This window comes from Anarrhichthys ocellatus, unplaced genomic scaffold (assembly GCF_004355925.1).
Source record: "Anarrhichthys ocellatus isolate YVR2014 unplaced genomic scaffold, GSC_Weel_1.0 scaffold23, whole genome shotgun sequence".
NCBI lineage: Eukaryota > Metazoa > Chordata > Actinopteri > Perciformes > Anarhichadidae > Anarrhichthys > Anarrhichthys ocellatus.
In genome coordinates, this window is record NW_022280053.1 from 757,135 (window position 1) to 781,935 (window position 24,801).

Genomic DNA, 24,801 nt, shown 5'->3' on the forward strand with positions numbered 1-24,801 from the left:
CAACAACTTCCTTTGCAGAGACTTCTTTCTCTGGACATAAATCTGCCGTGTCACGCTGCGTAACACAAGATACTGTATGCAAGATTCGCTCTTCAGGGTCACCAACCCAATGGAAGCTTAGAGCATCAATTTCAATAAAGAATGTATTCGCACACGGGGAAAGGTGGGGGTGGGGGGTGATTGTCAAGGGAGGAGGGGAGGAAAAGAAACAAAATGGGTTTAAGGAACACAGCAAAAGCATTTAACCACCGTAGAGCTGTGAGGCCAGGGTTTAGTCCCACAGGCGCTAAGCGGCAAATGGGTTCAATTACGGCTCTTGCTGGCCACACACACACACACACGACTTCCATTGCTATTTCAATAAAGGGAACACCGCAGAGGGGGAACCGAACAGGAGGAGAAATGAAAAAGACAGAAGAATGAGCACTGAGGAGGAAAAGAGAGAGAGAGAAGGAAATCTCTCAATAATTCACACCAGATGATGCAACGTTCGTCATCACCTCGGACGTATGTTTTAACTTTTCGGTAAATGTGAAATAGGAAAAAGGTGCGGAACAGAAAACTGAAAAGCTACTACAATCTAATGACTTCTGGTATTTAAATGCAAATCAGAGGCAGCACACACAAACAGCGGGCTGTGTTTTTTGGTACTTTTCAGGATGAGAAAGTAATTGTGGGTTTGAGTCTCGACAACAACCCGAAACCAAAGCGCAATGAACAAAGTGAAAGAGGTTTAAAGGAGAACATCGTTCCTCCTGAATTCTGCTACAAAAACATCCAAGAAAAAAACTTTTCATTAATTTCTACGAGGCAACTAACCCCATAAAGAATTCATAAATAACCACAACAGAGTCCTGTCTACAACAAGTGGGCTCCAATGAAACCCGAAGAGTGAAAGCAAACAAAGACAGGAGTGAAAATAAAAAGAGTGAGGTACAACACAAGCCGAGGTCAGAGCTGAAGGAGAGGGAGAACGAAGACGATGCCGTGACATCCGTCTCAACGTGCAGCCGGTGAAGCCCACCAGACCTCCTCCGCGACACCCAGCGTGCCCTTTCAGCCGCTCCACGACAACATTAACAGCAGCAGCAGCCCGGTGCACACACGCTGCATGTGTGCACACGAACGGTGGTTTTATAGTTTAATGGCAGAGGCTATTTTCATAGAGCGGCGGAGAGGGAGGCAGAGATTGAGTGATGGTGAGGGACGAGGAGATGAATGAAGGGCTCCATGACCTGGTCACGGATCAGACACTGTGTGTGTGTGTGTGTGTGTGTGTGTGTGTGTGTAGCCTGCCGGCCACTGCCGCAAAGCATTCCCTTGAGTGCCTACAAGGAGGACAGTGTGCATGTGTGTGTGTGTGTGTGTGTGTGAGTCTGCAGTAACCAAGAACCTCAGAAATGATTGTTTCTGAGTTTTTAATATATTTTCTTACAAAAGAAAAACATCCCAAAGTAGTTTGACATGAAACTGAATTTACAAAGTACAGACAAACCGTGAAATGTTAAATGTAATATATATATATGCCTTTCCAATGTAAATAAATACGCTCCAAGAAAGAGTGACTACTGGCATCTACAGGAGGGATAGTTTGGTTGAATGGCGTTCCCTCGCTGAGGTTACACACTCCCCTGTTGCCCTCTAGTGTTGCTGCAGCAGAGCAGGACAGCAACAGGTTTGTGTTTTGGGATTGTTTTTAGCATTTGGTGTGTTTTTCGGTGCGCGGAGAAGCCGTACCGAGGTCGAGGGCGACAGGATGATGTTTCCGATGGAGGCTTTGAGCTCGTCGATGGTGGCTCGGTTCTGGTGCGTGCCGTTGTTTGGCTGGACGGGCTTGATCTCCACGTGGAACTTCCTGGGTTCGTCTTCATCCTCCGAGTCGCTGGACGAGTAGAAGGAATTCTCTTTGGCATGTGAGCAGACACACAAAGTTAAGGCGACAACGACGACAGGAGAGTTTAAAACGGTTTGGTTGTATTTAGCTCAGACCTCCTGCTGCAGAATGAGGGAACAGAACAACAAACAGTTATAGATTTCTTATAAGCTGGACTGAGTGTGGAGACAAATGCAAAGGATATCGTTCTCATTTGCTTCCGGTCGGATGCAGAAACCCTCTGCATCAACTTGGGGAACATTCTACGAAAAAGAAACAGAAAAGAGTCACATTTAAAATCTTTGTTGCACTTTTAAATTAACACATAGTTCAAATAAATGTATGTGTATTGTTTATAAATACATTTTAAAGCAGCTAAATGATACACAAACTGTATTCATCAACACTTCTGTGAACACCCTTTTACGCTTGAACATTTCATTATAAATTTACTTTTTCAATTAAATAGACAATACATTCTTTAAATCAGTACATGTAATGTTATACAATTCCAAACAGGACAGACAGGACAATTAACCGTTTAATAGTAGCTGTTTTAACTTAAGTCAAAACTTTCAAACTTAGTCTAAATGCAGTATTTCTTCTTCTTCTTCTTCTTCTTCTTATTTGTATCTACATGTGTCTTACTGTCATCAAAGCTAACTCGTGCATCATGTGTGTGTGGCGTCAGGACACACCACTGAAAAGAAAGCGCTGGAAAATTGTTCCAAGAAACTTTCACACGTAACATTTGTCTGAAACACGTCTGAGCAGCACCGAGAGCTGAAGGCTGCTGGCTCACAGTTCTACTACTCGGGTTATTACATCAAGAGTCGCTTTCGTTCGATTTGTTTTTCTATATGTTTATAAAAAATCATTCATAGAATGTGATTCACAAAAACAGGTCTGGATATGAATATTTATTGTGTGTGTGTGTGTGTTTGTATTAGCTTGCTTACAGCATTCTGGATGTCTATGGCGCCGTAGTATCCAGGGGGAGCGCCGTTGGCAGTGTTCTACAAGCACAGACAGAGAGAAATGAATGAATGAATGAACAAATCTATAAAGCAAACATGAGGGAGGGAACACACACAGAGAGAGAGAGCTAGAGAAGAGAGAGAGAGAGAGAGAGAGAGACAGACACAGAGAGGGAAATGAGGTTCTTTTCCACCTCCTCCTGTTTGAAATCAATATAACACACAAAGCTCAGATATAAACTCAAAGTTCAGGTATAACTGGTAGTTTTGGTGAAACTTATACTCACAGCAGCTTCGACTTCTGTCGACTCCCTGAAACACAAAGTTGTCACATCATGATGAGAACGTTTCAGATTGTGTTGGTGGATTTAAGATGTACAACTCTTCACTCACGTGGAGTCCGTGTCCTTGTCTTTCCTTCGTCCTGGGATGCCAAATGGTTTTCTCTTTCTGGGTTTGGCGCCTAAATACAAAAAACAAAACATTTTTCAACCATAAATTAAAAACACACAAAAAACAAAACGACAAATCTGCTCTTGAACCCAATATCTAAAATAAGGGTTGCGATACTGAAATGCAACTTGCAGTGTATTTGTCATAAATATTTCTGTTAAAACGTTTAATTTAGTAATAAGACGTACCTTCAGTGGCAATAGCTGCATTGCACTCCTCAAACTCAATGGGTCCTAATGAGACAAAAAAATCTTTTAGGTTAATTTGGCGCGGAAAAGGGTCAATGACCCACTGCTGTGAATGCTGTGAATGTACATCACGCAATATTCACACACACACTTTGGCAGATACACAACATGCAGTCTGGCGTGCCATACACAGTGTGTACACAAACAGGACTAGGCTGGTCCCACAGGGCAGACGGGGTCAATAGCGGAGTCAACTGTGTGTCTGGTGGCCCTCACGGAGATGTGACACTCCCTCCTGGGGACACGAAGCTCCGCTCCACGAGCACAGAGTCTTCCTATAAAGCCCCACCTGGGACATAAGAACCACCGCCGTCGCAAACCACTTCTATAAAAAAACTTCTCTGCGCTCACCGCGAACAGCAGGTCTGAACATTAAAGTGAGATGAAACTAAACCTCCCACGCGGGACACGCAAAAGGTGCAAACCCCCTATTACAATAAGACAGAGAAGTCCGAGATCGCATGCAGGGAGGTGTTTAACGCCGCACGGACAAATCTGCTCTCAGGCTTGAAACATGTGCTTCTCTCCTTCTCTCTCTCACATGCAAAAATATGGCCACACAAAAAAAGAACAAACCATATATGAACCAACAAACGTAATCGAGCACACGCGAACACACGACGCTACTCACATAATCATGGCAGCCTCGATTAATAGATAGAACTACAGACTGTCGCATTGATTCTAGCCAACGGTCATAATAACAAAAAATAACATTGCTGTTGGTTATTCAGATCCATCATTCTAATGATGATGGAAACAAACAAACAACAACAACAGAGTTCACACTTAATTTAATGCTCATCGATTATACACATTGACCTCCGAGGCCCTGCACTCGGACTGTCACGCTCCGAGTATGCCTCCAGAAACATTTATGGAGGCTTTTCAAAAGGGACGGCGCTTTAACATACACATGCTCTCTCTCACACACACACACACACACACACACACACACCACACACACACCACACACACGCTAAAGGCTGTAGAAAAACCAGAGGCAGAGCATGCAATGAGTCTGCACGTCAATCAGAGAAATCCGGGAGTTTGGGCTGTTGGTGTTGTGTGATGTTAATATATATTAGAAAGGGTGACACCTCAGCTACATGGTGAAACAAACTGTGTAACATCTGCATTAGTCCACGTGATCCACACGTTTAACTATGACTTTAAACACACACTACGGCGTATTTTAGTCATTTTTGCACGACTATTTCTGCTTAAAATGCATGACCTGGAAGACGTGCAGTCTGTGTTCGCTATCAGACCCGATAGATATGACTAGAAAGCTTAACAGCTTGCAAGATGAGAGAGAGGGATGGAGCAGCACCCTCTGGCAATATCTCTGATACACTAACATGCCATGACCTGAAAACAACAAAGCTAATGATATTTTAACTCAAAATGTATACAGTAGCAGCAGACCACGGCGCTCTCCCCCAGAGGACGCCAGTCGCGAGCGGAATCGACGCTTTGTTTGGCGTGTGCAGCGCCGAGTGAAGCGCAGGGAAGTGGCGAGTCACGAGAGGCATGCATCACGCCAAGCGAAGTGGATAAAGTACACCAATGACCGATCTACTCTACTGTGCAATATCAGGGCCTCTGCACCGCCGGGCGAAAACACAAACGACAGCACGAACCGGTTGTGTGTGTGCGCGCGCGCAACAGAGAGTTTAATGCCAATCAAAACACTTCTTCTCGTGGGAAGAAGCGGCGGGAGAGTCGGTGATGTCGTCGCAATCAGGTTTTTTCCTGCAGAGGATGCTCACAATCATTATGTCATTTGACATCATCTGTATTTAAATGCATTAGTTGGAGGTAATGTCAAACAAAGGCGATGAAAAAGGACCCAGAAAAAAGGGCGAAATTACTGGAAAATGACACATGGCGTTCTTTATTGGAGCTCTGGGATGTTTAACAAATGCTGTGGATCTACGTAAGACCCAGGCAGAGCAGGAACTCTTTGCCGCTAGCATCCTGCGATTGCATCTGACAATATTTATGCGCACCAACTCCAAACACCAGACACATGAATATTACCTAAACCTGGGCAGACATTATGAACTGTTTAAACATCTCCCAAACAGACGGACGACTCTGTTTATACAGGGGAAGATGTTTCTTTTCTTTCTACTCTCTGTGAGGGAAGCATGCAGTCACGCATGAGCGGAGAATGTTTCTTTTTTTTTTTTTTTTTTAAATTGCATATGCTTCACATGGCACTGGGAGTGGGAGAGGGGCGGAGGGGGTTTGCGTGTCTGGCCCACCGCCAGTTGACAGCTCAGCTGGATATCGTTGAACACTCCGAACCCCCCTGCCTCGCAGCGTGTCACTTTGGGATTGTTTCCGCAATAGAAAGTTTATTCAACCTCTCTCTCTCTAAAGGCACTGGACCGGCCATCCGTTCAGCTATTTAATCAGGGGACCGACAGGTTATTTTTCTGACAGGGCCGGGGCTGCTGCGCAATCCCTAATGAACAGCTTGATACAAAGAGGAATTTTCTGACCGTTTTTTTAGCCTCAATTAATTCTGCTGTCCAAACAAATGAAGGCCGCCACTCCTTGGACGCAGCGTCTGCATACAGGGGTCACCGTTTGTGTACACACAAACACAGCAGAGGTGAACCCTTTGTGTCTGCGACCCCCTGACGTAATGTTGCACAAGTACGGGGACGAGCGGAGTCACTGGAGGATTTAAACACACCGATTCATACGAGTAAAAGTTAAAAATAGTTATAAAAAAACGAAGCTCCAGAGCTACTACAGCTGCTGAAAGAGTAGCTAACTAACAATGAAGGAGCTGCGAGTGCGTGTGTGTGTGTGTGTGCGTGCGTGTGTGTGTGTGAGAAAGAGGGAGGTGGGGGGGTGGAGCCAAAAAGGGTCTGAGGAGTATTCCCTTGATTATTGTGGCATGGCAAAGTTTACACAAGAGTCATTGTTGAGCTCTGACCTCCTGAAAAGGTTGGTTCTGCCTGCTTAGTCTGCGAGCGCAGCAAAGCCCCCTGTGTGTCACATGCTTACTGGAATGCCAAGCCTGCCTACCTTTACAGCAGATTACTATGATTGACTCTGATGGCCCTCTCGTACTTCTAATTGCCCCTCTCCATACGGCCCTCCCCTCCCTCACAAGGAAGGGCCCGCTCACCTCATTTATTTACTCACACCACAAACACCCCCCCCCCCCCCCGGACAAACATTGGTTATTAGCATTAAAACGTATAAGACTCTTGTGGCTTACCTGGTCTCTCTTTGCCCGTTCCTTTGCTCTCTGCCAGTTTGTGTATCAAGCTCTCCACTGAGGTGTTCTCAATGTTCCTCACAAATTCAGTGTGGACCTAAAAAAAACAAAAAAAACATTCATTCATTCATTCATTTATATTCCCTGCAATCAATGAAGGTTTATTTTGGGTCGTTTACCGTGAAACAGAAAGTGTTCTGGTTGCCGGCACTCTAAACTTGACGAGGTGTTTAACCAGGTGGGATTAACTACATATCCCAGAAGCAGAGACGGAACTACACCCGCTAAATATTGTATTGCGGCTCGCCGTGCTCTGAGCCCGACTAGAAGAACGAGACGGTTCTCATTTGTTGGTGAATTCTAGCCATGTTTGTGAAGTGAAAGTAGAGCTGGGCAATACATCAATATTATTTCAATATCGGGATATTAGACTGGATATTGTCTTTGATTTTGGATATAGTAATATGGCATAAGTGTTGTCTTTTCCTGGTTTTAAAGGCTGCATTACAGAGATGTAATGTTCTGAACTTACCAGACTGTTATTGTTTGCCTTTACCCACTTAGTCTTTATATACTCATTACTAATTTCATTGTGTCTGGTTAAACAATATCGTGATATTTGATTTTCTCTTCCCAGGCCGAGGTGAAAATGAAATAAAAGTTTTGTAAACCGCAATAAAATGTTTATTATTATTTGCACAGACTGAATCCTGTCAGCTACATATATTACATAATGCGTTTATGGACGATTTAAAGCTGCACTAAGAGAAATCCTTTGAGCTCCAGGAGATGCACAAAACACTTCACCGTGTTGATTTTTTATTTTTTTAATCAAAGTTTATCACAAGTGTTGTAGTCAGGAAGTGTTGCAATAGTCTTTACTGTACACGTCAATCTTTCTTTGGTGCACCAGTAAATATTTTTTTCATCGCAAGTGATTAAATATAGAAATGCTCATCCTTAGCTGGGGGAACTGCAGTTCAGTGCTCAGTAACTGTTGATGTTTACGTCTTCTGTTATGTCAGATCATACATGTAAAGATTAGCGTCACGTGTCGAGTGTTTAGTGCGATTTGTTTCAAGATATGCAGGGAGACTGTCTGTTGCTATTAATTCTCCCCGCCACTTTGCCGTGTGTTGATATTAATAACATTTATTTTGTAAGTGGCCGTGCAGACATACTGTACTTCACTGCGAGTGATTCTATTGTGTCGAGGCGAATCATTGTTGTTGGCACTGCACTACTGCCGATGCCCTTTGGGCGGTATCAGAGGAAGCAGAGTGTTTGTTTGCTTGTTTGCTTTGGAGATGTGCATGTGTGCTTGTGTGTGTGCTGAGGGGGAAGTGAACGCGATGTATGGACGCGGGGATGAGGAACAGTGGCTGGCTGTGCCATCTCACCGAAACCATTTAGATGTGCGTGATACTGTAAGCGCAGAGTGGGTCCACTATCAAACAAACACACACGCAAACACATACAATATGTGTCTGCCCCCCCCCCCCCCCACTCCCACCCACACACCCCCGGCCCCTGTGGCGAGGTGGAGTGCATTAGCCTTCTGTGCCCTGGCAGGAGAGGATGTTGTTGGGGCGAGGGGGGTGATGTAGGTGGGTGGGTGTGGGGGCAGAGGGGAGGTTGCTGCGGTTGAGGAAGTATGCTCAGAGCAGCACACGCGATCAGTCAGGTGCTGTTGCCCTGACGGAGGGCAGTAATGTCATCAACCTGCGTGCCCTCCTCGCCTCTCTCACACACACACACACCTCGTACCGTGGAGACATTGGACCACATGCTCGAAACATGCTTCTGCCTTCAAGGGATCCTCTCTCTCTCACACACACACACACACACACACACACACACACACACACACACACACACACACACACACACACACACACACGCTCACTTACAAAAACAAACACAGCACTCAAACCTAACAGCCACACCTGCCCATCGTGCGAGTTCAAAGGCTCTAGGCTACTTCTTCCTATTGAACCCATCTATATAAGGTATTTTTTCCTTTCTTTACGTCGCTCACTTTCTCCCTCTCATCCTCCCTAACCCTCTTATCCTTCATGCCCACTGAGCTGATGCCGGCTGAGTCTCGTCTGAAAATACCTGCAAGGTTGACATGATCACTTATGTTAATGCCACCACTTCCCTGCAATTATGTGTCTCTGGTAGTTTGACACTCCTGGCCTGACAGCAGCACCAACACTTGACTCTGCTATCGAGAAGCAGTTCCTTCGTACAACAGTCAAACTCACTGCTATCTCCAGCGTTGACGTGGCGGGAGCGTAGACGGCCACGTCTCCTCTGATAAAGAGACACATGTGGAGTCCTCGGACGTTTCCTATTCACCTGCCGGAGAGGAGCTTCACGCTATCGCACCCCAGACTAGCAGGCCTCTTTGCAGGCCTCTTTGCAGGCGCTTTGAGCATCAATAGAAGCTACTAACGCAGCTACGAAGACATTGTTTACCTTCATCTTATCTGCACTCCCTCAGCACACGTCATATTCAACCATAGGAGGGTAGGTTATTTACATTTGTTTGTCTCTAGTGTCGCATTTATTCACTCTAATCTAAACACAGCTCATACACGTGTGACTTAACTTTATCAAGAGTCTCAGTGCTCGTCAATAAATTATTATTATTATTGAAGAAATACAATTGGACAAAATGCAAGAATAAATACCGTGTTTTGAAGGTTAATATTCAAACAGTTTAAAAGTAAACGGCAGCACAAACATTAATAAAATGGGTTGTTTGTCCAGTTCACTCTGTGTGTGTGTGTGCGTGCGCCTAACTAAAACCACACTCACAATATTCCATATTTGAAATGCATGAACATGCAAATGCATGATTTTGCTTGTTTGCTTGTCAGCATGAATGCCTGTGGGCTCAGTGACTAAGCACAATGTTGCAGAGATACAAACTGGTCCCGCCTCCCTCTTGCCTGACCCTCATGCAATTATAAAATTCAAGGTCCCTCACAATCTGGTTTGAAGAGTATTCATCAACCAAATCACAATTTCTCAGTCTGCTCGGGTTCTTCTGGTTCTACAATGCAGTCTTTTGGCTCAGCAACAGGCAGCAGCACTGCCCGTCTCCTGCTCAGAAGCAGGAACCGTGGGGCTGAATAACCTGCGGCAGCCTGTCGCTACACATTCTTTCCAACTTGCCGCACGAGCTGCAGGCCGGCTAGAGGCCCCGTCCGTGGAGCCGCGTCGCCCTCTGCGGGCAGTAAGAGAACTGCAGCGACCATCAGAACACAGCAGATGAATGAGAACGGAGCAGCAGATTGTAGTTAGTCTCCACTTATTCTGTGTGGCGCTGGTAAGTATGATTGCTGGATAAATAAATGGAAAGGAAATCTCTGGTTAACCTTGAATACCGATTAATACGCTCGTGAATGATGTTTGAAAGCCTTCACAGTCGGACTTGATGCCATTTCCCCAAAACCTAAACACACTCTCCCAGAAACAAAACGCGGCCGTGCAGCACGTTTAGCTATCAGACGCAGCTATTTGGCAAGTGTTTCGACTTCTGGAGGTGTTTTAGATCAGCTGAGAGGGAGTTTTGATCAGCTTTTAATTGCTCGGCATAAAAGGCTGAATGGACCATTTCCTGGTTCTCAGTTAAACGATTAGCGAGATCAAAGACGACACTAATTGATATGACACACAGTGAACCCAATGAGCGGAGCCTCAGGTCAACAAGACACCTACTCCACCCACAGGAATGTTCGAGAGCACGTATGTGTGTGTGTGTGTTTGTGTGTGTGTGTTCACACTCACCTCTCCTATCTGGATGTGCGTTTCGTCGACGGACCGCGAGTACAACTGAATGATCGCCTTCATGTGGAGAATGTGGTTTTCTTCAATGTCTTGGAATTTCTGGAACACAGGACGAAGGCGGTTAACGACGTGGCGATGCAACAAATGTATTCGTGTGCAAACAAATCTGCAATTCGTGGTGTCAAGTGTCATTAAACAGGCATGAAAACATGGAGCTCAGGACAAAAAGGCCACCGAGGAAACTTCACTTCCTTATTCTGTCCCAGCCACTTCCTGTGTGTCTGTTTGGGTGGTCTATGCCGCTCACACACACACACACACACACACACACACACACACACACACACACACAGTTCCTTCCACAAGGAACTGTTCGTGAGATACATTGACGGAGGTTCACTTTGGCTTTGAGCAGTAGTATGGTGTAGATCACAACTTAAAATGCCAGTGTTTACTTCCACTTAAGGCCGACTCTGGGCTTCTGGGGTTAACCGAGGAGAATGAGCATAAATAACCATAAACTGGAAAATCAAAGAGAGAAGATCTCATCACAAGCACACGGGTAAAGAGCCACTCGCTGCTGCGTCTACACTACAGAGACGTGCACACAAATGAGACTTGTCATATTCACACACAGACACACTCGGGACAAAGAGAACACACATGTAGGAGCCACGGTGATGTCAGAGAGCACATGTGTTCAGTGTTTATAACTCATGTCCACATGTGCTGCGTTTGAGACGAGCCGTAGACTGTGATGTCCCGGGGAAGTGTAATGCTGCAACTCCGCTTTCTCTTAAGGGGTGGGTGGGGGGCGAACAAAAACAAACGCTGGGCTAACTGGAACCATTTCTGGTGGCGGAGCTGCTGCGGCTCGGGAGGATATGGAGGCCAAATTCTGTTGATCTGATTTTAATTTGGAGTTTATCTAATCAGGCCTTCAGATGGATCCAATCAGGGCTTTCCACAACGATTCCGTTACAGAGGAAAAAACACAATCTGGAGATGATACAGGGCAAGGGCACGAACACACACACACACACACACACAATGAAAGTGTTGCACACCACACAGACAGACATTAGAGAGAGCTTGTGAGTGCGTGTTTTCATTAAAACACATCCACAGAAGAGAGAAAATCACGATACCTGTGCAGTTTCTGCCATCTTCTGTTCAAACTCTGACTTGGCTGCAGCATATTTCTCCACATAGGACTTGTAGGTCTCTGTGGCTTTTTTGGCTTTCACTCCAGCCTGCGAAAAAAAACATAAACAGACAAGATAAATGGCGTCAGTCAGTTCAGTCAGTTCATCGTCAGTTCATGCACCATACACACTGGCGCTTTTGTTTTCCGGATCAACTGACAAATCAGACGAGAAACCGAGCTCCACTTAACATCTGAAGGCTGAGAAGCTTTTGGGGTTAAAGTTTCTGTATAGACTGGAGTGTTACGGCACTTCATCATGCCTTATTACCATACCACGACTATGTGTGTGTGTGTGTGTGTGTTTGTGTGTGTGTGTGTACGTGCGAATGTGACCTCCCACCTTGTCCACATCTCTCTGGGTGGCCCCCTCTTTGCGGAGGCGCTCCTGCTCCACAGTTTTGGCGTTGTAGATCTCCTTGGACTTCAGCAGGGCCTGCGAGGTGGTCTGGATGTTCTGCACGGCCTCCAGGGTGGACGCCACCTCTTCTTTTGTCTGACAACACACAAACGCCCGGTACAGTGACTCCGCCGACGACAGGCTGAATAATACGTGCAAGTGCCCCTCATTGCTCTTCTAACCGCGGAGTTGAATTTTGTGTCGTTTGACGTTAACACAAGTACAACACTTGTCCTGGAATCCCCTTGTTCATTATGACTTAATGATGAAATAACAGACACAATCTCAGCGTAGACAGAGGTCCTTTATTGCTCTTATAAAACACGATTGCAGTCCCTCGGTTTCATTCTGCAGCATGTGACACACAACTGTTTCACATGAGGAAGCTGTTAAAAGCTATTTGGCGGCTGTTATAAAAAATGCATAAAACTCTGGATTTGTTCTGAATAGATTTGTTCCATCTGTATCGCTCTTCACACTGAGCTGGAACATCGGACACGGAGAACAATAATATTCCATATCATGCACAATATACATTTCCTATTTTAGTTTCTATTAGGCACGGGTGTTATTAGCATTACTTCTTGTTCACTTCATGCTAATTTAATCATTCATTCATTCATGTTTATATTTTTCCTCTGTTGTTTTTCTTCTTCTGTTGTAATCTTGAATGAATCTCTGGCACAAGAATTCCCTTCATAATAAAGTTCTATCTCATCTTATCTCATCTATGTTTTTATGTTGAAGGAATAAAAAGAGAACTAGAATCGAGGGGTAACGATAGTGAGCTTGGTCGTTTGTTTCACTCGTCATCGTCTCCGAACCCATTTCGTTCCTCATTCTGACACATTCATGATAGAACATCAGTGGAGTGAGCGAAAGGAAATCACGAACACATTCTGAGCACCCACTCCAAGACGGGTGTTTACTTTGTGTTACTCACACTGCTTTTACTACGGCAAGTGCTGGATCTGCAAGTTAGCCAAGAAACACAGAGCGGAGAGGAAAAAAGGGAGTGAAGGGAAGTGACGGAGAGACACTGTGACAGCCTTTTTGTCAGGCTGAAAGCACAAACACAACTCCACTGATTCCAAGCTCCTCTTTCCCTTTGTGTTCTGTGGCTTCATGCATGAGATGTGAGCTGATGGAGTCTCAGAGGAGATATAGAGAGGAGCGAAGTGTTAGAATAACACTGCACGCTACGTTTTCTCAGGATGGAATCAACTATTAAACAATTGCCTTTTCCAACATCTTTCACAGGGACAATAACTAGAGCGTAAAACAACAAAGAGGTGGGAATGGATCTACATTTAAACGGTTCATTTTCCTCAATGAGCATGAACTTGTGGCAACTCTGGAGCAGCAAACTACCAAATGATAATTGGTAGTTCATGGGAAGGAGTGACAGATTGGAGGTTTTTTTTGGGGTACTGTCAAGTTGTCATACATTGCGTGTGTTAAGACAAGGTTAAACATGTGATTCTCCATCTCCTTACCTTTTTGTGTGCTTTGGCCTGCTCCTCCACATACTTCTGGACCTCTTTAATGAGTTCCTGTAGTTTCCTCACCAGCTCCATGTGACAGCTGGCCAACTTCTCCGTTGAGGTCTTGAACACATCCCACACCGGAGCAAAAGTCCTGGAGGGGAAGACGACACTTCAGAGGCCAGGACGCGGCAGCACCCTCTGACATTCATTCCTTCATTCTGCTCTGCTCTTCAGAAAACTGGGAAAGCTGTTCACACTCACCCCAGCTGAGAAAAGTTGCCAGCTGACTTGGCTAGTTTGGTCATGGACCTGGCATAGGCTTCTTCAATAGCGCTCCTAGGACAGAGCACAAACACACCCTTCATTATGAATGATCACAGACAGCACTTCAACTCAACAGCATCGTACGTCAATAATGATAAAAGACATTTATAGCGTGATCAAGTTTTTCCAAATTATTTGCAACTGTGTTAAGGCTCAAACAGGGCAAGTCACGACACAAGTGAAGCCAAATACACCCACTTAGAACTTGCAACATGAATGTTTGACCACACGCGCCGTGTGTGGGCAAACACGTGTGGCTTGGCTTGCGATTTGTTCATAAACCACACGTCCAAGCTGACAAGAGTATGAACGCTGTAGTGTTTTCAATGCCCTGCTTCTCTTTTTATTCCTTCATTCTGCAGCAAAGTGACAGGAGTCAAAAAAAAGAAAAGGAAAGAAAGAAAAACTTGCAGCAGTGTTATAGTGGAAGCCTGAATTATGCATGACTCATTTAGCCAGCCTCTCTCTGCAGTCACGTCACAGGAGCAAGGTCAGCCAGGGGGAAACAGGACAAACGTGCGCACACACACACACACACACACACACACACACACACACACACACATCCATCATAAACACACACACACAGGTGCACACGGGCAACCATCCAATGTAGCACACCAACACAGAGGATGGGACGAGCTAGAAATGCATTCTATGCTACATTCACACTTCCACATCTTTGTGCAGTTTATTTTTATAAGCATATTTCAAATACAGACAAAGTGCCGAGACACAACTCTGCCTTTCAAAAAGCTTCCTGGTGTTCGTACTGAAGTTTAAACTGTGTGTAGTGAGCTGCAGGGTGTTGCTCTTCTATAATATTAGACACACAAAGCTTCAGATGATGTGATTTAAGAAGATCTCAGACTGATTGTAGTTCTGTGGGCTAAGATCGCATTAATTACAGAACCTCTTTTATTCTATGTGGATATGACCGACAGGGTTTCCACCTGAGACAGACCGTCAATCACAGTGTTGACTGTATTTGAACCACACGTTGTCTTGACAGTGAAGGTTCCCTTTGGAGCTTGGAGACAGTAGTTTGACCAAGATATTCTTTAAGAGATAAATCTTAAAAGACTCAAAGTTCATACTTACAAACCAGGCAAAGTCTTTGTATATAGTATCCCAAATCCATACTATATACAAATTCAAAGCAGATTTTAGGTACATGCCTGTTGTGTGCTCACATGGGAATAGTGACAAAACAGTTAGAAAACAGAGTAATACGGCTGCTTCTTTAGTGGGTTGTTGACGGACACAATCCTCCCACAATGCAATGCACTAAAGAAATGGAGTTGCTGCAAAGAGCTTTGATGGCAAAACAAAGTATTAAATATATTTGAATCACAATTAAGTGTCTCTTTGAAAAGTTGAATTGGCGGCGAGAGTCCAAAGTTGCAGTTTGATGGACGTCTGACGTTGCATGTATTGTAATATTTCCTGTAAAGCGGTAAAGTATTTTTCTTTTTTGGTATACTATCTGCTACAATGGTATACTTTGATAACTAGTGTGTAGTGCAAACAGTGTAGAGGTGGTTTGTCGTATGACGCTGTGTGAGGTGAAAGTATGAGTATGTGAACCTTGACGTTAAGATTATCTTTAGTCGTCTTCGGGTCCCGTGTTTTAAACTGGAGAAGGTTATCTGTGGTCTAAACGTTGTTGAGTAATGCCCACTTACAATAAAAGAAGAACTGAAAGTGAAACAGCAGCTTGCTGGTGTTTTTCCATCTTTTAGTGCAGATAACTGTGACAAAGCACCTGCAAGAGATTTCATGGATGTGTGTTTGTCTCTTGGAGATTTCTAATATCGTTTTAGCCTGAAATAGATTTTGGGAGAAGGGGCCCTGGTTGACAGAATGTCACAGATACTGGGAGCATATTGACTCAGTGCACAGAGCTTCTTTCTCCACCAGAGGGAGTCAGAGTGCAGTTTACCAGAAGAGAAGAAACATATCGGTCCATGAACTTAAAACCCCCAAACCAGCCTGTGTGAAACAGAGTAAAGATTCCTCTAAGCAATAGAAGAAATGATGTTACATTCATCTGTCTCCTTCATGAATGATGTGTTGATTCATTTACAGTACAAACAGCAACATTCCTGCAGACTGCAACGGTTGTTTATATTTAAGCATGTGAAACGCTAAAAGATGATTCATCAAAATGAGTCTGAACGGGTTGAACAGCGACGGTAAGCGTTGCATCATAAGCATCGCTCGGCTACAGGAACTCTTCAAAAAGTACTTTTGGAGCCGCTGCAAACATAGAAGCACCTGAAAATATAGTGTTTTAGGATCGAGCCATAATGTTAACATGAAATAACCTTTGAATTGTCATCATTCATTATTAACGAGACTTTCCACACATCTTATAATAAACACGGTTGATCAAGAGTCTGAGTGACTGGGAGCAGAGGAACCCACTGAATTCCAGTGGAAGACCACCTGTCATGTGGCAGGTTATAAACACACACCTCTGACACAGTGAAGCTAGTCTTTATGGAGGTGGGAAGCGTTTGACAAGAAGCCGTTATTATGCTATTATCCAGCTGCAGACACGGACGGTGCGGTTACAGGTTTAAGCTTCTTTCACAAAGAGGTTAAGTTTGCAAAACATCCTCACTCCTCCACCACTATACCTTTATGTTGCACGTATTAAACATAACTACTGTTTATTCTTCTGATGAATATGGAGAACCTCCTCAAAAGATAATCATCTTGATGTTGGAGCTAGAGCTGAAAGGATAAGCTCGTTAATTTACTAGTTTATCAACAAAAGAAAACTAGTTTTTACTCATACTTTTTAAAGCAATAGCGGCGCAAACATACTAAACACGTGAGGATAACTGCAATAGTTTGTCATATATCACAGTTAGGGCTGGTAAACCTTTAAGGTATCGAAGGTATGAAGTAGCATCGAACCTTCTTTAGTCAAACAATACCTGCAATAGATCATTTTTGTACCTGGATATAGAAAATAAACTGTTATTTATATGTTTTTTCGTGTATTTAATGCGACGTGTTATTGGCCCACCACTACTACAGCAGCCACAGCCCACGGTGGGGTGAAGTAGAGTGTGTGGTGTATTTGATGGTGTCGGCACTGCCAAGACACCACCGAAATGTTTGAAAGTATTGCTGTACTGCACGCCTGTCAACTGAATGCCTCCGTTCACATGATGGGTGTCCAATGAAGTACAAACCCGAAAGGTATCAGGTGAAGTACTCTACTGGTAGAGATATACATATGAAACAAATACACACGTTAAGTACTTTGGGAACGACTGATTTAAGGGTACTGGTATCGTACTCGAGCCCTAATGAAAATGTGAATATCTTTCGGTTTCATCGACTAAACCATTAATGGATTCATAGCAACAACAACAGGAGATACATGAAATCATAGTGAGTGGCAGCCCGTGTTAAATCAAACCCGTGCGGTCTGTAGTGATCAGGAAAAGTCAGAGTGGATTTTGGTTGCAGTCTCAGATAAGGACTTGGGTGTTACTTACTAAAAGGAACACTACAAGGAACTCCCTGTGCCAACTTTGAAGTACATTTAAACAGCAGGAAACAGGTCAGACACGTATTGAAGAAGCAGACACCTTAGAATGGGTTCACGAGTCCTGCCTTGTATGCACTGATTAACATGACAACTATTTAGAAATGGCCGCCCTCTTCAGAACACTGTCAGTCTACCGGGTCTTACCTTTCTCTGATGAAGTCCGTCAACTCCTTGGAGGAAATCTGGCCATGCTTCATGTTGTGGTAGAGCACATCGAAGCCATTGTTTTTGTCACCCTGCATGTCAGAGACAAAAAAAGGGATGCAGACAGATCAGTCAAAGGAGGAAGCACCAAGTCAAACAGACAAATAACACACCAAATACCGTGAGGGCTTTTTCTACGAGAAGCATCCTCATCGTCTGCATAGCTCCCAGCTGCATCTGCAGCAGCCTCTGGTCAACCATACTCATCTTTGCCATGTTTGAGAGGAACGGATATTAATAAAAACCGTGGCAGACTGGTCCAGGGATCGAGATCCAAGGATCGAGCGTACAATAAAAGATGTGAGAGGAAAACAGTGCGTGTGTGGCCGTGACCATGCCGACGCCGACAGGTGTCCAGTTGCACTGATGCTTCTAAAAGATGCAGGTAGCTCTGAATAATTTATATGAATGAAAAATGTCGGGTTTACGTTGAAGAAAATGTTGTAACAGCCTGCTACTACTAGTGATTCATATACTGATTATTGAAATGCTAAACGATGGTTTACGTGGTAAACAGCACACACATTCATTCATGAACTCATTCAAAGGACAACACCACAATCAAATACATTCTATTAGTAAGCTTCTTCCTGTATTAGAGATAGACCGATACATCTCACTATAGCTCATAGCAGACATACAGATATCAATGCCGACTAACAACAAGAAATTGCAGAACAAAAAACTGGGTTTGAGGAAGTTTAGAAACATGAAATAGTTTGTCCACTAGAAAGCACCGACAAGTTGATATTTTGAGCTGTAGAATTAAAACACAAAAACAAAACAAAGGGGACTATTGGCAGAAATCTTGTTATCAATTTATTTCTCAAAACTCCCAAATATGCACACAAGTATGTGCTTCAAACATCCAGTATGGGTCGAGATCCGTCCTGTACGATGCCCGTCTGAACTCAAACTGTGAGAGGAATCCATCAGACACAGAATCACATAATTAACTCTATTCATGAACTTCATGTGGCCTTTGTTCAGATGACTTCGATGGGTTCTGGGTTTGTATTCAAGATTCGAGCTTCATAGTGCTGACCTCAGTGCAGTTGACAGGTCAGCTGCACTATGTTTAGCAGCAGTAAGTGGCCTCCACTCGACACGTTATTGTTGATGCTCCTTCAACAACAAAAAACGCCTTCTTGTGATTGTTGAGAAGATAAGAAGAAGAAACACTCGACTTCCTCATCGGCCTCCAATAGGCTGTTTCTTCAGTGAGGGAGGAAGACACAGACATCCTGGCTTGAAGCTAAGAGGTTCACAGATTAGCTGAGAGGACAGACAGACTACAACATGACTGAGCTGCTGTCCCACAGATTACAATCAAAGCCTCTGAATCGAAGGCTTTGATTGTAATAGTTATCATGAATTGTGCTGATCAGCATGAAGAGGACTGACGCAAATAAAGACAAATAAGGAAACTCATACTTTCACTAAAAAAAAGCAGGCAGACGTCAGCATGATAGCGCCGCTGTTCACAGCAGAGCATCCTCAGTCTTGTCTGAATCTGCAGGCCAAATGTGTTTCACCTCAACCCGAGACTGAACCGGATGCTTCCTGGTTCCTGGAGCGATCCGCCGTCAGCAGTTTGCTACACGTTCCACAGCGTCTGAACTAAATCCTTGTTTTTCCACTTTGACAGAGATGAAAGGTCAGGACGTTTGTGTCACACTGAAGCTCAGAGGTAGCTCTTTATTGACAGAGCAAATAGACGTTATAAAGGGAAGTGTCTCTCTGCAGGCTACAGTTCGTCCCAGCCAGCAGACCACTGAGATGCACTTCCTGTTGCAACAAGATAACAAAGGTTTAGCAGCAAACAGCATGACATGCAAACTGCTGCGTGCATTATGTGTCAAGACAAGAAGGTGAGCAACAAACCATAAGAGTAAACCTGCCATGACATCTACACTGCACTGACCTACAAGGAACACAGAGGGGGGCGCTCGTCGGCCAACCGGTCCACTAAACAGGGAAGCGACAAACACACGGCTCCACGCGGAGCAGAACAGGAAGAGGCTGCATTCTGTGCAACGAATGTGCAGCTCGTGTGGAATGTCATAACAATGAAGACAAAGGAAAAGAAAAATAATAACAACAAACACAGGAAGCAGCTCAGGGCGTGTTTTCAGCAGGTTACAATGAACCGAATCCTACGAAGCAGTGGGCGGGAACGTGAAGACGTCGCCGTGAACAAACCTGAAATATCTGAGACTCATGATCTAGTTCAGGATTGTACAACTGCATCTACATGAGCAGCGACCATAACTACATAACTCCCGGCCCCACCCCAAAGGGAGGACAACATGCCGAGAGGTCAGCACACATGTCAATCACACTTTGTTTGAGCAAAAGCACAGCTTGCAGCGGAGACAGCGTCCAACATAAAAAAATGAAGCGAGGGAGCAGAGTCTGTGCCAATAGTATCGCTGACAGAATACAGAAGAAGAATTTAGATCCCGGCCGCTGTGTCTGCTGCACAGACTACAGGGGACTGAGCGTCTTTGTGTGCTTTAGGCAGACAGATTAAAAAATACAGACGTAGGTAATAGCCAGGCAACCAGACGGCTTGCGTCACGGTTGAATGTGCACTAATGCGTTTGCTGGGAAGAGTGGCTTCACTCATAAGGACAGAGGAGGGGAGTGTGGATGGAAAAAATAGGACAGCAGCAATATATTATGACTTCAGGTTGTGTCGTGCTGTTTAGACTGGAACTGGTGTGTTCAGGGTTCATGGAACTCTAAACAGGATTAATGAATTATTAAGCAAACAAAAGCTTCCACCTCTCTCCTGAAGATTTAAAGGGACAGTTCAGAAACTATAGTTCCTACATGAAGCTGCTCACAAGAGCTGAGGATTATCTTTGAGTAACCAGGTCATGATTTCTGGAAACGGACATTGCTGTCGTCTTTTTCAAATGTTTATTTTGTGTCATATAGTCTCAATATATCGGAGAGAAGGCAGACATGTCTACGGCCAATATCCCCAAAACTGGGTCGCACCAAATCAATCTAGATCGGTAAATAGCACGACAGGTAAGAGGATAAATATGTGCCTTTGATTTTGGTGCGGAATGTCAAATTAACCCTTTAATTACCAATAATTCCTATTCACATTAATGAGCAATATTAGCACCTCAAGATCATCAGAGAACAGGCTGTATGGTGTATGTAAAGCAAGTTAAAAGAAACGGTATAACTTAAGCGTAAATCAGCCACCATGAACACAAACACACACACTACAGGCACACACCACTACTTTCCATGATTAGTTGATTCATCCATTAGTTGATCAAATGACTTTGTTGATAATCAATAAAACATTTGTCATTTTTTCAAGCAAAAGTACAAAATGTTCCCTTGTTTCAGCTTCTCCAATAAGAGGATGTGCAGCTCGTCTTTGACCTCTGAAAGTCTTTACGCTGCTGTTCACACAAAACCAGCAGCTTGCAGACGTCGACGTCTGGCTACAGGAAGCTCACTTTTTTCTGGTATGTTTAAGGAACAAACTAATTTAATTCACAACGAAAACAAGAGTAAGTTTCAGCCCAGTTTGTCATGTTGATCTTCTGTCTCGTCTTTGTCTACATGGATACAAAACAAACACTGCCCAGCTTTCTCACCAGCAAACACACTCTCATATCAATGTATTATTTTAATAAACAAAGTATGAGACGCAGGTTTTATATCCAAATGGCTCGGCTCAAGTCTGTGTACCGTGAAGCCATGTCCAGAAAACACACCACAGACAAAACACATTGACAATAACTGTCATTACACAGTAGTACACACACACAATAAGAACCAGTTACATGGCTGACCTGCAACCTTAGAGGATTGATAAACAAAACCACAGCGCTGCAGTCCATCCCGTAACATCTGCCGGGCAGAGGAGGACAGGAATGCTCTCTGTGTTAGAGGAGAGGACCAGGTTCAACATCCTGTGTGAAGGAATCAAGTGTTAATGCCCGACAGGCAGTAATGCAACCCGGGACAGAGAGAGCTGGTTCATCTTTCAATATTATACGTTCTTCTTCTTCTTCTCACAATAAAAAGGTGAACGAAGCTCGAGTCTCTCAAAACGTCCACTGACTTCAGTGTGCTGAGACCGGTATATATATATATATGAGTATTATCATTATCACAATTAGTCAATTAAGCATTGAAAACATCAAAAATGTTGATCACAATTCCTTAAAGTCCAATGGTGACGTCTTCAAATGACTTCTTTTGTCTGCAAACAGTCTGAAACCTTAAACATATTGAGTCCACCATCATATAAGACAAAGAAAAGCTGCAAGTTCTCACTATTGAGGAGCTGGACCTGGAGCATATTAGGAAGCATTGTTTGAAAATGGCTTAGTTTTCTTACAGTAAACAGCACTGACATCAAGTAACCTATATTTCTTATATATGCATGTAAAAAATGATGCATTCAGTACATAAAATCAACATCACACATACGTCACTGTTGAATTAAACATATCGGTATGCAAGCTGCTAAGTGCAACTACTTTACAAAGAAACCCGTTTTCTCTTTATAGCTAGCAAAATAAAACATTAGACGTGTCAGTGAAAGTCACTGCTGTAGGGTTAATGGTCTGTGCATTCATCACATAATGGTGCAAAATCTATCATAGCCTAAGTGTGCTTTGGGAAGTCTCGGTCGATAAATTTCCACCAGCAACTCGGTTCAACGGGAAACAAGAACCAGGATCAAGAGTGCGGCTGACATGACTCCTGCACGTTCAGGTAAGAGCAGTGGAAAGAAGAGTGACCGCACACGTCTCACTGAGGGACTCGAGAGACGCTGAACAAGCCTCCTTCTCTCCAGAGGGACCGTAACCCACGGCCCGGGAGCACAGAGGAGGGCAGACAGCAGCATGACATCAGAGCGTCTGCCTCTCGGGTCATGTGACCGGAGAGCTCCGGGAGCTGGTGTGTGCACAAGCCGGGCTTTGTTAGTGGTATGAACGTAAACATAGAGGAACTTGACCGCGACTTACAGTCTGGCTTGTGACATCAGGTGTGTGGCTACCGGATAAACCCAGAACAGGTTACACAGGAGCCACTTAACCACCTCTAAACCTGGAGAACATGGAGGAGTTTAAGACAAAGGAGTGGAATCAAAACACAAGATTTCTGTTTCAAGCTAAAACAAAAAGTCAATGTTGACCAAAACCTTTTCACCCCATTGCAAAAACTCAGCAAGACCTTCCTCTAGAAAGGCAAAGATGGAGAGCGACATACACGGCAGCTTGTGTGAGCTGAAGGAAAACGCGTCACCATTGTCCATCTCTTCCTCTGACTTCACGCTTTGCTGTGTTATGGCGACACTTTGCATGTCAGAAAATAATCCGTGGGAGTGCGACTGTGAAATCTGCTCACAGTGGAGCTGTGAGAACCCCCCACCCCCCACACACACACACTCACACACAAACACACACAATAAAAACACCAGGGAGAAGAAGGCCATCCCGGGGCTGTTGGCTGCATCAACACTGTTTGCTTATCACACTGCCATCTTATTTTCCCATGATATGCTGAAGGCGAACAGACTCCACATTAAACATAAGCTCTGCACAGTCATGAGCTTCTGGCTGCCGAATCTGAATATGCGGTTACCATTTTTAGTCACTCTGTGTTTTGTAAAAGCTTTGTTACAGAAACCGAACTAAACTCTTTGGAACTAATCCACAGCCGGAGACACTTCAGCACATGTGGGGACAGTCACACGTTCAAACATTCATCAACAGGCCACAGTGAGCTTGCTTACTCGTACACATTACACACACACACAGACAGAAAATAAAAAAGGGGAAATGGATACTTCAAACTTGCAAATAAATCTTGTGAACGGAAACGTTGCAGCCGGTGACCAATCAAGTAGCTGCAGCTTAAATCTGACGGAGAGACAAGACATGGTAGTGCCGAGTGTGTGTCTGCCAATGCCTAAAGAGCTGTTATTCAGCGGAGGGTTGGATGTCGTCTACCTCAGAGATTCATGCCAGGATCACAAGAAACCAACATAAATGTCTCCACAGAGTGAGAGAGTGAGAGAGCACAGAGTGGAGACAGGTGTATACTGCGGCATTCTGGGCAAAAGTGAAGCCTAACGTGTGTGTGTGTCCGCTTGTGGTGATGATTTGTAGTCAAGTCAAAGCGAAATGGTTGCATCCTCTAATGCCAAGTGTGCGTTAGTGTGTGTGTGTGTCCTGCATGTTAAAAACACAGCTGATCTTTCCCCATCACTGGTTTCTCTTGTGTCCCACTGCAGGGCACAAAGGGCAGATTGAAAAGTCAAGAGCGTCTCAGCTCGCCTCTCTTTTCCTATTTAGTTAATGATGAAGTCTCCTTTCAGAACAAAATGGCTTTTGGTTGACAGTTGACAGACAATTTTCAGTAACAAAGTTTGGTTTTATCAGCAGGAGACTCTTTGCCACCCTGGAGCTGAGGTCAACTGAAGCTAACAAAAAATAATTAAGAGCTGTTTCCCACCTGAGGGAAGACAGGAACGCAATAGGAATGGTGGCTATTTGACAGCACTTTATACTATTGCAACAGCCTAAAAAAATACACACGTGTCAAATTCTCATTCGACACAGCAGCACTAAAACAATACTATATGTACAGGAAATATAATCTAACCACTATATTTCCAAGAGCTGTAAGGACACATGCTCATAGATTATTAACAGAGCAAAGCAATAACACCTGTATTAATAAATATCTCCTATATATAGTCATGACATTTACCTATGGCTGTAGTTAACCGACCAAAGAGACCAAAAGTATTTCTAACAGTTCAGATGACACAATATGAGACTGTAAAAACATCCAAAACATGGCTCATACGTGCAACAGTGGCAAAAACATGACCCTAAATAGCAATAGCCCGAAAGAAAGTAGTGTTTTTGACTTTTAATAACAGTCTGTATGGGTTTAATGTTTCGCCAAAAGCAATAATATAACGAAAAAGACAAGACAGGTTTGAGTTAAATATCAGTACAGTAGAGGAGCC

General features: G+C 44.0%; 1 protein-coding gene across 6 annotated transcripts in view; it reads right to left on the reverse strand.

The window, feature by feature from the left end:
* fcho2 (FCH and mu domain containing endocytic adaptor 2) overlaps window positions 1-24,801 on the reverse strand; it is a 39,088-nt gene that overhangs the window by 12,844 nt on the left and 1,443 nt on the right. For all 6 annotated transcript variants that reach the window (XM_031860463.1, XM_031860457.1, XM_031860460.1 and 3 more), the window contains exons 2-14: window positions 17,718-17,809; window positions 13,943-14,017; window positions 13,691-13,832; window positions 12,138-12,290; window positions 11,739-11,843; window positions 10,591-10,689; window positions 6,793-6,889; window positions 3,492-3,536; window positions 3,244-3,313; window positions 3,138-3,162; window positions 2,833-2,889; window positions 2,079-2,136; window positions 1,738-1,913 (exon numbers count right to left, since the gene is read on the reverse strand). In XM_031860463.1, the coding sequence (XP_031716323.1) occupies window positions 1,738-1,913; window positions 2,079-2,136; window positions 2,833-2,889; window positions 3,138-3,162; window positions 3,244-3,313; window positions 3,492-3,536; window positions 6,793-6,889; window positions 10,591-10,689; window positions 11,739-11,843; window positions 12,138-12,290; window positions 13,691-13,832; window positions 13,943-14,017; window positions 17,718-17,809 (1,194 nt within the window). The remainder of the gene's footprint in view (window positions 1-1,737; window positions 1,914-2,078; window positions 2,137-2,832; window positions 2,890-3,137; window positions 3,163-3,243; window positions 3,314-3,491; window positions 3,537-6,792; window positions 6,890-10,590; window positions 10,690-11,738; window positions 11,844-12,137; window positions 12,291-13,690; window positions 13,833-13,942; window positions 14,018-17,717; window positions 17,810-24,801) is intronic.